The 16,327-nt window shown below is 36.7% G+C and overlaps 1 protein-coding gene and 1 pseudogene across 10 annotated transcripts in view; one reads left to right on the forward strand and one right to left on the reverse strand.

The window, feature by feature from the left end:
- Positions 1 to 16,327, forward strand: part of Micu1 (mitochondrial calcium uptake 1) — a 202,000-nt gene that overhangs the window by 55,028 nt on the left and 130,645 nt on the right. For all 10 annotated transcript variants that reach the window (XM_087185432.1, XM_021259601.2, XM_087185434.1 and 7 more), the window contains one exon: positions 6,137 to 6,299. In XM_087185432.1, coding sequence (XP_087041558.1) covers positions 6,137 to 6,299 — 163 coding nt within the window. The remainder of the gene's footprint in view (positions 1 to 6,136; positions 6,300 to 16,327) is intronic.
- Positions 7,311 to 7,763, reverse strand: LOC106009499 (large ribosomal subunit protein eL33 pseudogene; annotated as a pseudogene).

Below are 16,327 nucleotides of genomic sequence, written 5' to 3' on the forward strand. Positions count from 1 at the left end.
TGTGCCACTATGAACATGGGTGCACAGATATCACTGTGGTGTGATTCTTTTAATTCTTTTGGTAAGATACCCAGCAGGGGAATAGCTGGGTCAAATGGGACCTCTAGTCCTAGTTCTTTGAGGTATCTCCATACTGATTTCCACAGTGGTTGCCCCAGTCTGCACTCCCACCAGCAATGGAGAAGGATTCCTTTCTCCCCACACCCCTGCCAGCATTTGTTACTGGTTGATTTCTTGATAGCAGCCATTCTTTCTGGGGTGAGGTAGAATCTCAGTGTTGTTTTCATCTGCATCTCTCGAATGACCAGTGATGTTGAACATTTTTTCATATATTTGTTTGCTGCTTTTACTTGTCTTTTCATTTCAGATGCCCATTTTTGAATTGGGTCTTTGAATTTGGGGGATCTGATTTTTTTCAGTTCTTTATATATTCTAGATAGTAGTCCTTTGTCTGAGGTACAGCTGCTAAAGATTTTTTCCCATATTGCAGGTTGTCTGTTAGCTCTGTTGGTGGTTTTTTTGCAGTGCAGAAACTTTTTAATAAGATGAGATCCCAGTTGTTGATTCTTTGTGCTAGCTCTAGTGCTACTGAGGTTTTGTTCATGAAGTCTTTTCCTATGCCAGTGTCTTCAAGAGTTCTACCTAACTTATCTTCCAGCAAGTTTAGTGTTCCTGTCTTAATATTTAGATCTTTAATCCACTTTGATCTTAGTTTAGTGTATGATGATAGGTATGGGTCTAGTTTTAATCTTTGGCAGATTGAAATCCGGTTTTTCCAACACCATTTATTAAATAGGCTATCTTTCCTCCAATGAGGGTGGTTGACTCCTTTGTCAAAGATGAGGTGGCTGAGTATGGCTGGAGTTATTTCTGCATCTTCTAATTATTCCACTGATCCTCAGGTCTATTCCTTTGCCACCATGCTGATTAGCCAAAATCTTGCCTGTAGCTTTATCCATGATTCTGCTTCAGCTATTCAGTATCACATAGAATGTCTGAATTTTTAAAAAAATGTTTTACTCTATAATAAAGCATAGATATAGGAAACCATAAAATAATTTTAATTTTAAAAATATTTTGATTGGTATGTTTGTGGTACATAATAATTATATTCATTTTGAGAAATTGGTACATACATATATTGCACCATTTTCAATATTCTTTTCTTCTCCTCCCTCCCTACCTTTCTCCCACCTTCCTTTGATCCCCTTCCCCATCTACAAGAAGTCTATCTTTCTATTCCCTACTATCTCTTTTTTTAATACTTTCATTTATTTACATATTGGGTTTTTCATAAAAGAGAAACCATCTCATAATCTTTTTCATCTGGCTTTTTTCACTTAATGTCACGGTTTCAAGGTCCATCCATTTTTCTTCAAATTATTCAAATTTATCTTTATGGTTAAATGATATCCCATACTGCATTTTTATAGTAATCATTTCCCTTTTTTGGGAGATTTTTTAATGATTTTTTGTATATAAAACTCAACAGTATATGTTTAACCCAATGTAGTAGTCAGTTCTTTAGCCTTTGTCCTTTTTAGCTTGGCAATGCGAGGCATGGATTTTGGGTCCAGGACATTGCCTCCCCAGTGACAGCAGAGCTAGTCATATCTCTTATAATTGATACCGACACTTTCTACCAGCTAAGCAAGAGCACCATTGGGCTCAGAGTTAACCTGGACAAAGGCGATTGTGATACTGTTCTTCCTGTGCACCAGACATCCCAGCCTGGCCTTCCTTTTGATGATTCATTAGGGAACCCCCACTTGCATGCCACAGGGCAGGCAAGAAGACAGCCAGGTGAAGAGGATCATTATGGCCTGTGTCTAAATATCCCCCCAAAGCCTCATGAGGTCATAGGTGGGCTTTTTCAAAGGTGGCTGGATCTAGAGTATGTGATACTGGAATTGATTCATGGTGCAATGCTAGGCTCAAGGGCACTAGGATTAAGGGTGTGAGTGCTACCTGCCCTAAGGAGACTGGATAAATATAAGTGGTTGTCTCTTGTTGCTTTTGCTACCTTCTGCCTGCCATGAACTGTTTCTCCTCTGCGATGCCACCCCTGCCTTGGAGCCAGCTGATTATGGACTGAAAGCTCTACAAACTATGAGCTAAATAAACCTTTCCTCCTTTAACTTTGGGTGTCGGGTATTTTGTGTCAGCAAGGAGAAAAGTAACTAAGACAAGGATCCATGGCATACACAGTCGCCCTCAGCTGAGCCTTTCTTGTTCTTCACCAGGGTGATGACAGTATTAATCCCATTCGAAGGATGGGTAATCTCTTAGTGGTGACATCCATTTTGCTGGCAGCTTTCTTCTCAGTCCAGGACAACAGTCTCTACCTCTTCTCTTACTTTGGGCCAGCTTGACAAGCTGGTAGCTGTTTGACAGTCCATGATCTGAATGAACTGGCTAATTGCAGGAGGCACTTTAAGCTCCTTAAACATAGCCCTTTGCCACTACAGATGGATATGGTAGAATCTTTTGACAAAGCCAGTGAAGTTCCTTTTGGACTGAATGTCCTGTTCCATGCCAAAATTATTAGGCCTTTTCTCAAACAAGAGATTTATCAGGGTGGTCTCTAGCTTCCTTATAACAGCAAGGCTGGCAAGGAAACCACTTTCTTCACCTTGACCATCTTTCCTTTCAACACGTGGGAGGCTGGAGGAGAGAGAGTTCTCCCTTACCTTTTCCACCCAAATGTCCATCCCTAGACATCTGTATCTTAATGCTGCCTGCTTTGATTTATTGTTTTATTTTCTTTTGGTTGGTGTGGGCATTAAACCCAGGGCCTCACGCATGCTACACATGCACTCTGCCATTGAGCTGTACTCTCCAGCCTGATGATATGTCTTTTGCTCTTTTTTTTTTTTTGGTACCAGGGATCAAACTCAGAACCTTGCGCTTGGCGAGGCAGGTGGCGGAACCACTGAGCTAAATCCCCGGTCCAGATGATATGTCTTTTAATCCTCTTACTGTATAGGTGACAGAATCCAGGCCATTTAACCTTTAAAAGTTTTCTGTGGTGTGGATTTTACTGATGATTATTCTCAGTGCCAATCAGTATGTTCCTCTGTTGTTTATATTACCTGAATATTGGCAACTGAATTTTGAGGCTCAAGTAGACCCAGGTTTGATCCCTGCAGTAAGACTAGATGTAATATTTTCTTTTTATCAAGAAACACCTAGTGTCTAGTTACTTTTCCATTTGTCATGTAAGCAACTATGGATGTTCAGTGCCTAGATCTGTTAATTCATTGTGGTTGCTTAAAATGTTGATATTTGAATATTATAAAATTTTTATTTATTTATTTATTTAATTTTTGGTACCAGGGATCAAACTCGGGACCTTGCACTTGAGAGGCAGACAACGGAACCACCGAGCTAAATCCCCAGCCCTTTAATTTATTAATTGAAATATTTTATAAAGAGATATTATTCTTCATTTGCTACTTTTGGTTACAAATACTACTTGGCTACTCATTGGTGCAGTTCACTTAGGAAAAATAATGCCCGGATTTAATCCATTTAAGTTTAACAATTTTATTGAAGACAAGTGTCTTAACATAATTAATGATCTCTAAGAAAGTTTGGTAAATGAACTATGTTAATTCTTAATAAATCTTTTCTCAGGCCAGGGATTTAGCTCCATGGTTCTGGCTCCTGCCTCGCAAGCTTAAGGTCCTGAGTTCCATCCCTGTACCAAAAAATAAAGAAATTTTTAAAAATAAATAAATCTTTTCTCTTAACATCCCTAAATCCTTCAGCAGTCTATTTCTGCTTTAAACCTTTGCAATCTTGGATGAGGTTCCATTTAGTTTAGTTGCTTAAAAGGAGCCAGCCTCCGTATCATTAGGTATGGAATGATCTTCAAGGTATAATATGAAATTTTTAAAAAAGTGAATATATAGTATGTAATAGGTATATACCAAATTCTACCAGTATGGGAGTACCATAAATCTATTATGTTCCTTGGCCTGTTGTTTCAAAATAAAGCTTTATAGCTACATAAAACCACTGGTTTTTATTAACTTTATAGCAAAGTATATATATATAATGGCCTAAATTGTAATCAAATTAATAATATTTAGCAACATAATTTAATAACTCATAACAATCAAGGAATCTGACTTTCAGTCTTAAAAATCCTTAACTTCTATCCTGTTACCTTTTACCTTTGTTTGACTGACTTAATTTTTTAGTTCACAAAGCCCTTTGTAAGTAGTTACAGTTTGTATACCTTACCATTCCAATCTCAAGCTGTCTCTTATCTCTGTCTTTTTTCTCTGGTGAGTTGTTTTGTTTTTGAGACAGGGACTCACTAGGTAGTTCACGCTGGCCTTGAATGTACTATGTAGCCCAGGCTGACCTCGAACTCACAGTGATTCTCCTTTTTCAGCCTCCTGAGTACTGGGATTACAGTCATGCACCACGATGCCTGGCTGGGGGTTGTTACTGTTCAGAGCAAGTACCAGAATACAAGTGGCTTAAAAAGATATTTCTTCCATAGCCAATATTACTCTGCAGATAGTCGTAGTCTAATACAAAATGCCTTTGATATAATACTTGTAGATCAGTCTCAAGGCTCCTTATTGTGTTTGCCACATGCTCAATCTTTGGATAATGTCTCCTTTGAAATCTGTTCAGATTTTAATGGAAGTTAGCATTGAATTCTTGTCATGTGTAGTTATAAATGGGGAGCCCTTTCTCACTTGCTAAAAGCACATCTGGTGGTGAAATAAGACTATTGTAAAACAGCTGCTGCCAGTGACCTCAGAGTGACATTTAGCCAAGACTGGCAGTTACAGTAATTTCTATGTTAATGTGGCAAATTAAAAACATTAATAATTTTTTAATATATTAGTGAATTCCTTTATAAACATGGGGCCAATGAGTTTTTAGGTTTGATTGCCATGATACATTTTCTAGCTAGTTATTTATAGTATATATTTATTATTAGCTACCTCAATGTATAAAATTCAGGTATAAGAGAAATTCTCACCAAAATATTATGTGATTGGTATTATACTTTATATTCCATGCTCAGACTTGGGACTTGTATACCAGATAAGGGTCTGAGCAATCATATTAACATGACATACTTTTACTAAATATATGCCATACCTGACTTGTTGCTGTTCAAACATTTTCTTGTGTACTTTCCAACTCCACTGTTTTCTACATACGTTGTATGTAAAGAATTTCTGGCAGTTTATTTTTTATTATTTATTTATTTATTTTTGGTACTGGGGATCATACTTGGGACCTTGCGCTTGTGAGGCAGGCAGCGGAACCACTGAGCTAAATCCCCGGCCCTATGGCAGTTTTTGTTTTTTAGTCAGAAGTCTTGCTTCAGACTTATTAGTAATTGAGTTTCCATGATCGGGAATTTTATTTTTCTGTGCCATCATTTAATGTACTTTTTTTTTAATATACTTTGTTTTTGAGCGCCTGCTGACTATTCAAACTTAAGAAATCTCGAGTCTGTTTTAGGATTCAGGAAATTGAACAGAACTAAGAACTATAAAGTTAATGCCTTTTTAAAAGGTAGTATTTAAGAACAGTAGGCTACTCTTTTTACATAGCATTGTATCTTGTTATGGAGACCTTCTGAATTCTCTTAATGATATTTTTCAATTTTGCTAGCTTTTAATTTCTTAACAAATTAGAATCCAAGTGTAGTTGTTCATGCCTGTAATTCTACCACTGTGGGAGGCCAAGGCAGGAGTATTATAAGTTCCAGCAAAGGAAGGCAGGAAGGAAGGAAAAGAAGGGGAGGAGAGGGAAGAGGAGGGGAGGGAAGAGAAAAGGAATTAGAAAAATCCTTCAAGAAAGGAGTACTAGGGCTGGGGATTTAGCTCGGTGCTGCCGCCTGCCTCACAAGCGCAGCGAGTTCGATCCTCGGTACCAAAAAAGCTACATCAGCATTGTGCCAGTTGGGGTATAAATGGTGTATTGCAAGAAAGAAAATTTAAAAATGTTTGAAGTTTATTTATAGTATAAAAATCTAATAATAGAAAAAGATATAAATGAAAAATATATGACATGAAAAACATATGAGAATTGATAAGTTTGATGATGAGAGTGTATGAGTATTGCTTAATATAGTAACACTTCAAATTTCTAATTTTAGGTGATGGAATATGAAAATAGGATTCGAGCCTACTCCACACCAGACAAAATCTTCCGATATTTTGCCACTTTGAAAATAATCAATGAGCCTGGTGAAACAGAAGTGTTTATGACTCCCCAAGATTTTGTGCGATCCATAACACCCAATGAAAAACAACCAGAACGTAAGACACTAAAGTGAAAAATATGACTCTGTTAATAGGCCTCTTTGCTTCTTTCCATGTATTGCCTAACTGTATTGGTCCACGCAATAATAATATTAACTGTGTCACTTTTGACTGTTGGGCATTGTGCTGGACCATAGGAGTATAAACAGGAGCCTGTGGTCTGACCAGTGTGGCAAGGGGGCAGGATTCAAGAGATCATAGCCCTGTGGGTGAAATTCATCACCGTAAGGAGAGTGTTCTTGAAGGTAATGCAGTGTACATGTGACTGTTGCAAGGTTAGTTCTTTGTGAAGGAGATGAAGACAGTAATAGGTAATTTGAAGAATGTGGAATTTATAAAGGAATATTATGCAGAAATCCTGTGGCAGAAAAGAGAAGATACATTTAGCGCAATCTGAAAGTTGGACAATGCTTTCTAGACAATATGTCCACATTTGAATAAAATTTAGGTAAGCAAAGAACTGTGGAAAGGATGTCTTGCTTAGAGGAAACAGCTTGAGCAAACAAGGTTTGTAGACAGAAAATAAAAGGCTTCAGGTTAAATGTAACAATTTAACAATGTATTTGCAAGGAAAAATGATGGAATAGAGAGCTCCAGGATTCAGTCTTCTACTGAAACAACCATTAAGCTGACAAAAACAGACCAGAACCTTTTTTTTTTTTTTTCTGGAACTCTGCAATCTAATTAGCATACAATCAAGGCAGTGCTTAATGGAAAAAGAAGTTCCTAAATTTTGGCAATTGGTACTTTTGCCTACTGTGCCCTATTTCCCAGCCACCTGGTCAACAGCTACATTGCTGATAAGGCTCGCTGTTTGGGAGGCAGAACTGTGGGGAAGGGAGTTGGGCAGAACTGACCTTGTTCTCAAAAATTATGGCTGTACAACTTGACCTGTCTAGCACTAACTAGTGCAAAAGCTTGCTTTTACTTCATCTGTCTAGGGTTTGAGTAGCTTTGCATGGGTCATCTACCAAAAACAATTTAAAGACATGTAGTATACTCCCTGTAGTCACCCAGGCCAGTGAACAGCAGATAGGCCTGGGAAGGGTGAGCATGAGGAGAAGGATATTTAGAGGAATTTTTTATTTTTTTGAGTACAAGTCTACTTTATTTACTTTCCTTAGTTTAAATCCTTGAGGAGTACAGCATCATGCATGTTATGCATCCAGTGGCCTTACCAGGAAGGTTGCTTTGGGATTTGAACCACAATACTATTTCTATACACGAATTACCTTTCCCCGTATTACCTTTCCCCATATTACCCTGGTTTTGTTTGGTTTGCTACCAGGAAACCATTGTGTTATTTTTTGCTTTGTACACATAAGTACATCTCTTGCGCAAATAGACTTCAATTCCATCTCTGGCATAAGCACCTTCAATTTTGAGAAGAGATGTGTGTTCCCTTTGGTTCCAGAGACCTTGCTTATTACCAGCAAAAAATGGCCTGTTCCACATCCTTCCAGACACATTTGTGTTTTAGAGATCCTGTTCCCAGCAGGATTCTACAGGCTGTGAGGTGGTGGAAAGAACAGGATAGAGCTATGAAAGGTTATCACACAAACTGAGGAATGTGGAGAGCAGCATGCATGCTCTAGATCACATATTTGGTAAAGACTTGCAAGTTAAGGCAGAGATATAGATAGCCTGACTAAACATTGAACCTGAGCTCAGGACCAATCTGCAAACACTGAGTGAAGTTTTGTTTCATTTTCCATTCTTTTTGGGGCCAGCATTTAAGGAAATCTTTATCAGTTAACTTGCTGACTGCTTAGATAACAGAACAGTGCTGGTGACACACAGCAAGGAATACAATCATTTGGAAAAGTCACTAAGCCAGGCACAGTGGCACATACCTGTGATCTGAGCTACTCGCAAGGCTGAGGCAGAAGGATCACAAGTTTGAGGCCAGTCTGGGCAACTTAGTGAGACTAAAAATGAAACTTTTAGGGGGCAGGGATTTAGCTCAGTCGCTCCACTGCCTGTCTCACAAGCGCAAGGTCCCAAGTTCAATCCCCGGTACCAAAAAAAAGAAAACTTTTTAAAAGGGCTCAGTGATAGAGTACTTGCCTAGCATGTGCAAGGCCCTGAGTTTAATTCCCAGTACCAACAAATCAAAATAAAACAAAACACATATGACTGCAGTCTTCAACAAGCAGCAACACCAAACCCCACAGAGTAGGTTAATATCAAAATGCCAGTTTTTAATAAAATACACAGTATAATATTCAGAATATCCAGTTTTTAATAAGACATTAAACAAAATATCAACAAACAAGAACATTTAACCAATAATAGAATAGAAACAACAAAAAAAATATGACAGAAACCATCCCTGAGGGTAGGATGCCATGCAGTATAGTAGCACACACATAGTAAGAGTACCAGAAGGAGAAATTACAGTATTTCCAGATAAACAGAAGCTTAGGTAGTTTGTTCTTCATTGATATGACTTACATGAAAAGCTAAAAAGAGTGCTTTAGGTTGAAGTAAAAAGATACTGGACAGTAACTTGAAGTTACATAAAAAAATATAAAATATTAAATACCAGTAACAGTAACTTTATAAGTAAATATAAGAGCCATTACAGGATAAGGATCCTTAATCTAAAATCTGTAATCCAAAATGCTCCAAATCAAATCTTTTTTTGAGTGCGAATGTGATGTTATAAATGGAAAATTCCACAGTTGACCTGTGCCTCATAATCAAAATGTAGATGCACTACAAATATTGTATGAAATTACCTTCAGACTGTGTGTAAAAGGTGTATATAAAACATAAGTGAATTTGATGCATGTGATGTACATATTGTATTTCCTCTTCAGTGTGTTAAATGATGAATTCTGATACACAAACTATGATTTCTCAGGTAGTCCAAGGGTAATTGAGCCCTGATTGTCCACAGTGGTAATCAGCTCCCCTTTAGTTAGCTTCCCACATCCTACTTCACTTTCCTCATACCTTCCACACCGATCCCTTGCTTTTAAAGAAGTCTAAACTAAGCCAGATGTGGTGGCGCACACCTGTAATCCCAGCACTGAGGAAGGCAGGAGGATCACCGCAAGTTTGAAACCAGCCTGGGCTACATAGTGAGTTCAGGGCCGGCCTGAACTACAAAGCAAGACCCTGTGCCAAAAGAAAAACAAAAGAAAAAGAAAATAAAGCAAGACTTTAGACAGACCACTAAAGAGTATTTTGTCATTTAAAGAATATTATTTTTGTCCCTTTGGAAATCACTATATATTCTAATTGCTTCCATATTCTGGCACTTAACTTTATAATGTTTTGTTTTTGTTTTTTGGTACCAGGGATTGAACTCCTGTCCTTGTGCTTACACAGCAGGCGGGCGAAACCACTGAGCTAAATCTCCAGCCCTATAATGTTTTGTTTTGTAATTTTCTTTCCTGGTGCTTGGGATCAAACCCAGGTCTTTGAGCATTCTGTGCAAGTGCTCAGCCACTGAACTTTATCTCTCTCTTTTTAAATTTTATTTTGAGACAGGGTTTTGCTAAATTGCTTAGGTTAACGTCAGACTTGCAATCCTCCTGCCTTGTCCTCCTCAGTAGTTGAGATTACAGGCATATGTCAGTGTACTGGCTTCTGGCCTCATTCTTTTAATTATTGAAAGACCTTTTACATAAACAGAATAGTTATTAAATGTGTAATATGCCAAGTACATTCCTGGTTTTCTTTTTGGTACCAGGGATCGAACTTGGGACCTTGCGCTTGCAAGGCAGGCGCTGGAACCACTGAGCTAAATCCCCGGCCCCATTCCTGGTTTTCATAAAAAGTCAAAATAATGAATAATTTTCTTCTAAGATGATAGCTATGAGGGAAAATTCTAATATATTAAAATGAAATTCAATGAGAATTTGGCTTCATTTTCATTTACTCATTAGCAAGAATTCCCACAAATGTTGATACAGCAGAAGTAAAGTATATATTACTCCTCTATGAGTTGAAATAAAAGAGTTTTGTTGTAGATTTTTTATAGTTTGAATTTATCATCATCAGATGCCTGGACTATAACCAGTAGCTCATATTTCAACTTTGTTTTGTCATGACTTCACACATACTGTATCCCAGGATACCCAACAGATTTAAATTTGTAAGTTTTAGTTTTAGAACCGTTCAAAAATAAACATGAAGCACAGATTACATGAAGCCCGAAATTTAAGCAGTTTTAAAATGAGTAGAGAGCTGATGAGTTTAAGAGTGAAAAGTTGACTAGGAATACTGCTGTACTGTAGAGTAGCCATAGTTAGGGAGGAAGCCTTTTAAAAGATAAAAAATTTTTGTGCCTGTGTCACTTGAGCATGTCTCATCTCCCTTTCTGTAAAATGTGTGTATCATTGCCATCCCTGGGTATTGTGAATCAGGCAGTTGCTTCAGTATGGACTTAGAGTAACTGTCCCTGTTACTATAACCAATTCTGCGTAGCCAGGCAATGATTTAGGTAACAATAACAATGGGGAGTGTTTAAAAAGTTCCATGTGGGAAAACTTGAACTTTGGTTAGAGCAAAGCATACCTTATTGTAAAGAAGATCCCTGTTTCCTTTCCACTACATCCAACTGGCTGACTCTATTCATCTTGATGTGATTTTATCTACATGGGAGATAAAAATAAAAAAGGATGTGAAAAAGGGGAAATATACATCTTATTGTTATTTAGTTCTCCTGAAACCCATATTCTCTCTAGGATGACCTTTCATGCCTTCAATCATAGTCTTAACCTAAAGCATTTTTAGCAACACACAAGTTTGTACTTGATTAAATAGTACAGTGGGGCCAGGGATTTAGCTCAATGGTTCTGCCACCTGCCTTGCAAGCACAAGGACCCGAGTTTGATCCCCAGTACTAAAAACAAAACAAAACAAAAATAGTACAGTGAATATATTTTAAAAACATTTCCACAGTAATGTTTTCTCCATTTATCTACTGTGTTCTGCTTTTATTTCAGCTTCCCTGTACTGCTCTTTCTGTAGGACTAGGAGTTGGCCAATTATAACCCTCTGTTTCTGTATAGTCCATGAGCAGAGAATAGCTTGTACATTTGTAAATTTGTAAATGAGTAGGGGGGAAAAAATCACAGGAATAATATTTTGTCACACCTAAGAAGTATATGAAATTCAATTTTTAGTATTCATAAGATGTTTTATGGACATACCTATGCTCATTCATTTATGTATAGCAGCTTTTAAGCTATACCAACAGTTGAATAGTTGGATCAGAGATAGATATGGCCCATAAACTTGAAGTCTTTACTTTCTGTCCATTTGCTGAAGAAATTTGCTGTTACCTGGTGGAGAACAGTATGTGGGAGTTAATACGTGGGCTGTATTTACATGGAATATGGGAGTTGTGGTATTCTTTTTTTCCAAAAATTAATGTGTCATGTATTACCACGGGCTTCTAGTACAAGAGTTCTGAAATCTAAGCACCTTCAATACAGTGGAAGGTTTTTTTGGTTTTTTGTTTGTTTGTATTAGAGAGAGTCTCCATATACCACCATCATCCTGCTTCAGTCTCTGGAGTACTGGGATTATAGGCATGTGCCACCACTCCCAGCAGCAGTGCTTCTTTAGACATTAGTGATATGCCCTGTCAGCAAAGGACAGCAAAGTTTTTCTCAAAGGCCAGATAGTAAATAGTTAAAGCTTGGCAGGCTGAGAGGCAAAACAGTGAAAAAAGAAAAAAAAAAGAAAAAAAAAGACTTAGCTCTTAGGCTAGGGAAAAAAAAAAAGAAGAAATGAAAAAGAAAAAACAATGGAATAGATTTGGCCTGAGGACTATTATTTGTCCACTCTTGTTCTGTGTGCTTGTTAAGAGGACTGAATGAAATAATAATATACATTAAGAACCGTGTCTAAAACAAAGCAAGGACTCAGTAAATGTTACCTCCCTCCATGACTTGGTACTTGCTGATGTAAGATTTCCGAGCATTTGATGAACATAATCTAAGAGGATTAAAATAATAAAGTTGAAGCCAAATAGGAAGATTGAACTAAATTAGTTCTTGGGTCTGTTACAGTTACAGTTCTAATAATTTTATCCAAATAAAAGTGTTGAGTTTAGATATCTGATAGCCACTGTGGCCTGGATTCATCAACCATAATTTTCATGACCTTTTGTATACTAATTCAAAATATCAGACCTACATTTAAAAGTTAAATTATATATGAGATGTTACTGAAATCTGAAACTGAGTCATCTTTGACTATATAAAGATTAACACTTAGTAAAAAAAAAAGACTAAGAAATATGTAGTTATAGACTAAGCTTATAGAAAATAAAATTTTATCATTCAGACTCTGGACTCTGCTGAAGGACAGACAAATTTTAATGCTTAAGACTAAAATAATACCCTATTCTTCTGGATATTTTATACTAATTTGAAACAGTATAATTTAATTATATAGTATGTGTTACACAATAAATATATCTTATGTGAGCCACAGAAAATAGGTGTCATCTAATTATGAAATGCCTTGAAGTTTGTCAGTCACAGCTTGCACATTCTGAATTCATTAAATGCCTACTTTTGACAATCCAAGTTAATAATTTGGGCCTTTGAATAAAGTCAAAATGGTTAAATTTTGCTGAACGTGTGTAACAAATGTTTAGTAACAGTGCCCTAGCTTGGACCAGATTTCACAGTTAGGCAGAGATATTTACTGATTTATGTTTCCCTGTTGTCTTCTTGGTGAACTGGTTTATTTTAATACTAGAATGGCTTAGTTTTAATTGTCTAAGCAGGTGACAAGAGTTAGAGATTTGAAATTGATCTAACTCCCAACATGCTAGATGTCAGATACACCAAGTTTGTGTTCCCTAAAATCAGAGAATGAATTGTTGAGGAACCACAGAATTTAAGAGTAGCAGGGCCGGGGACTTACCTCAGTGGCATCGCACCTGCCTCGCAAGTGCAAGGTCCTGAGTTCGATCTCCAGTACCAAAAAAAAAAAAAGAGAGAGAGTGGGAAAAATTTATTGAGAGAAATAGCTCCTGAGAGACAAGAGGGGACCTGAAAGTAGGTTGTCAACAAGCCCATTTCTCAAAGGAAATTTTATAGAGCAAAATCACGAGGCGGGTTAAAACTATGATCAGCCAGTAAGATTACAAGTATAGCTGCTTAGGTAATATTGATCCAGTGGAGAAGCAGGTCATGTAGCATGTGAAGAACAAAGAGCTTTTTAGGAAGGGATGGATCAGGAGATCCTGGTTACCCACCTGGGTGACTGATGCCTATCTAGACTTTATTGGACCAGGTGATACCAGTTACAGTATAATCTTCAAGTTATTGTTTATCCTTCAGGGAGGCATGTAGGCCTGGTCATTTCATCCTTGTCTTGAGGCCTGGCCTTTGACAGATGCACCTGCAGCCCCAGTAGTAATGTGTTCTTATCTTCTGCACTGATTCCCTTGAAGTCCTAGTCCTGTCTGATTGCCTAGAATATTTCTGCCTAACTTAGCTGTCTATAATAAAATAAAGAAGGCATAATGTTTTGGTTTCTGTTGTTGTATTCTTACTGACTTTTCTCTTAATTGTTGAGAGAAGAGCATTGATTTCTGACTTTAGTTGTATATTTGTCTAATCATCCTTTCAGTTCTGTCAGTTTTTTGCTTCATGTGTTTTGAAGCTTTCTAATTAGGTGCATACCTGCTTAGGAAGTTACATTGTTTGGTGAATGGGCATGCTTCTGTTTACGTAATTGACCCTCTTTATCTTTGATAATATTTTTTTGCTGTGAAGTCTTTGTAGCCTAATATTTATATAACATTTCATATTTCATTTGGTTAATTTTTTTCATCATATGTCTTTTTCCACTGGTACTTTCAAATCTGTACCATTATATTTAAAATAGGTTTTTTGTGGACATATAGTTGGATCTTAACTTTTTATCCAATATAATGGCCTTTCTTTTTTAGTACACTCATATTATTGATATTTAACATAATTATTGATATGTTTAGATCTAGGTCTACCCACTCCTTTTGTCTTCTTTCTGGATTATTTGAATATTTTTGGTGTATTCAATTTAATTAATTAATTAATTTATTTATTTTGGTACTTGGGATTGTACTCAGGACCTTATGCTTGTGAGGCAGGTGGCAGAACCACTGAGCTAAATCCCTGGCCTGGAACTTCTAAGATAAATATTTTAGAGATAGGCACAATAATGATAAAATTAGTTCAATAAGAAATGGGCAAGAATATATGAAAATGATTCGAAGAAAGTAGAAATACAGATGTGTGATCTTAGGCAAATTATTTAACATCTCCAAATCTTTTTTCATTTGTAAAGTTGAGGTGATAATAATAGCAACTAATTTGGTTATGAAAATTACTTTAAATATATATATATATTTATCACCCATTTTAGGGATACAACAAATGCTCAATAAATAGTAAGTTATTACAGTGGTTATTAAGACAAAAGAAAATCTAGTAACTATAATATCTGGGTAAACTACAACTATACTTCTTTTGCTAGTTTATATTAGGTTACATTGCTGAAAAATATCATTTTATTAAAGTTATAGGATAAATTCAAGTGTTAAGCTGGAAAATGAATCTAAATTTTTGCGAGGTAGCTGGGACTTCAAAATTATCCAGTTTCCTTTTCCTGAAACTCTATACCTTATCGATCTTGAAATAATACATTTGTTCTGTTTCCCCTTTTGTCCTTTGACAAAATGAATTGCATAAGATCAATTACTATCATCTTTGAAACAAATTTTCCCCTTTTTTCTGTTTTTTGGGTTTTTTTTTTTTGGTACCGGGGATCAAACTAGGGACCTTGCGCTTGCGAGGCAGGCGGTGGAACCACTGAGCTAAATCCCAGGCCCCAAAGTTTCCTTTTAAATGTTTAAGCTGAGGCTTAAACTGAGACCGTTCTTTTAAGAATTTTTATACTTTAAAAATTTTTTTTCAATGGGACTTGAAGTAACTGCTATAATTAAAAATTGTTAGACTTATCAAAAAACAAGCATTCAATCTTTCCCAGCCTCAGCTTCCTCATTAACAAAAAAGAAAGACAATATTTAATCATACAGTATGGCTATTAAATGACTTTAAAGTAAAAGCCTAAAGATCATAGGAAGCACCTTAGCAAAAACAGTATAGTATCCATTGTTTCTAAGCTGGAACCAAAGATTTTGGGTGAAGAAATGAAAGGTGAACTATGTCACTGGAAGTCACCTGAGTAGCAGTTTCAAACTACACACACTGGTTTTTTATTTTATTCTTAATGTTCTCCTCTAATCTGAATAATTGGAACTGATAGAGTAGTAGTGAGTAAGCTTGTATGATGCCATCTTTCCACCTTCCTCAAACATTACTTCTAACCATGTAAAGAACTGATCTAAACTGGGTGTGATGATACACACCTGTATTCCCAGGACTCAGAAGGCTGAATCAGAAGGATCACAAGTTCCAGGCCAGCCTGGCCAATTTAGTGAGAATCTGTCTCAAAATTCAAAAAGGACCAGGGCTAGGGATTTAGCTCAGTGGTTCCGCCGCCTGCCTCACATGTTCAAGATCCTGAGTTTGATTCCCATTAAGGACTGGAGATGTGGCTCAGTGGTTGAGTGCTTGCCTAACATGTGCAAGGCCCTGGTTTTGGTGGTACAGTACCACCAAAAAATAAAAGAAAAAGAAAAAATATAAAACAAAACTGATCTAATTCAACCATCCACTTCATTTGGCAGGTCAAGAGCTAAAAATCTTAAAGTGAAATAATAATTTCTTCTAACTTAAAATTATGAAACTCTTGGCTTACTTTATGTCAGTATTTGCTTATAAATAACAGGAATTCTCAACAAGATTCAACTTGTCCTTCTGTTGACCCCCTCTGATTTTAAAACACACATGATAAAACATTTCCTAAACTATAATGAAGAGCATAAGAGGGAAAACATAAAGCTTTTTTATCTTTTCATCCTCCAAGTTCATGTCACAGAAACAATGACTTTTTTTCCCCCAGTACTGGAGATCGAACTCAGAACCTTGTGCTTTCGGGGCAGG

This window comes from Heterocephalus glaber, unplaced genomic scaffold (genome assembly GCF_053883595.1).
Source record: "Heterocephalus glaber isolate CG9 unplaced genomic scaffold, H.glaber_assembly_v1.0 deba00001497, whole genome shotgun sequence".
NCBI lineage: Eukaryota > Metazoa > Chordata > Mammalia > Rodentia > Bathyergidae > Heterocephalus > Heterocephalus glaber.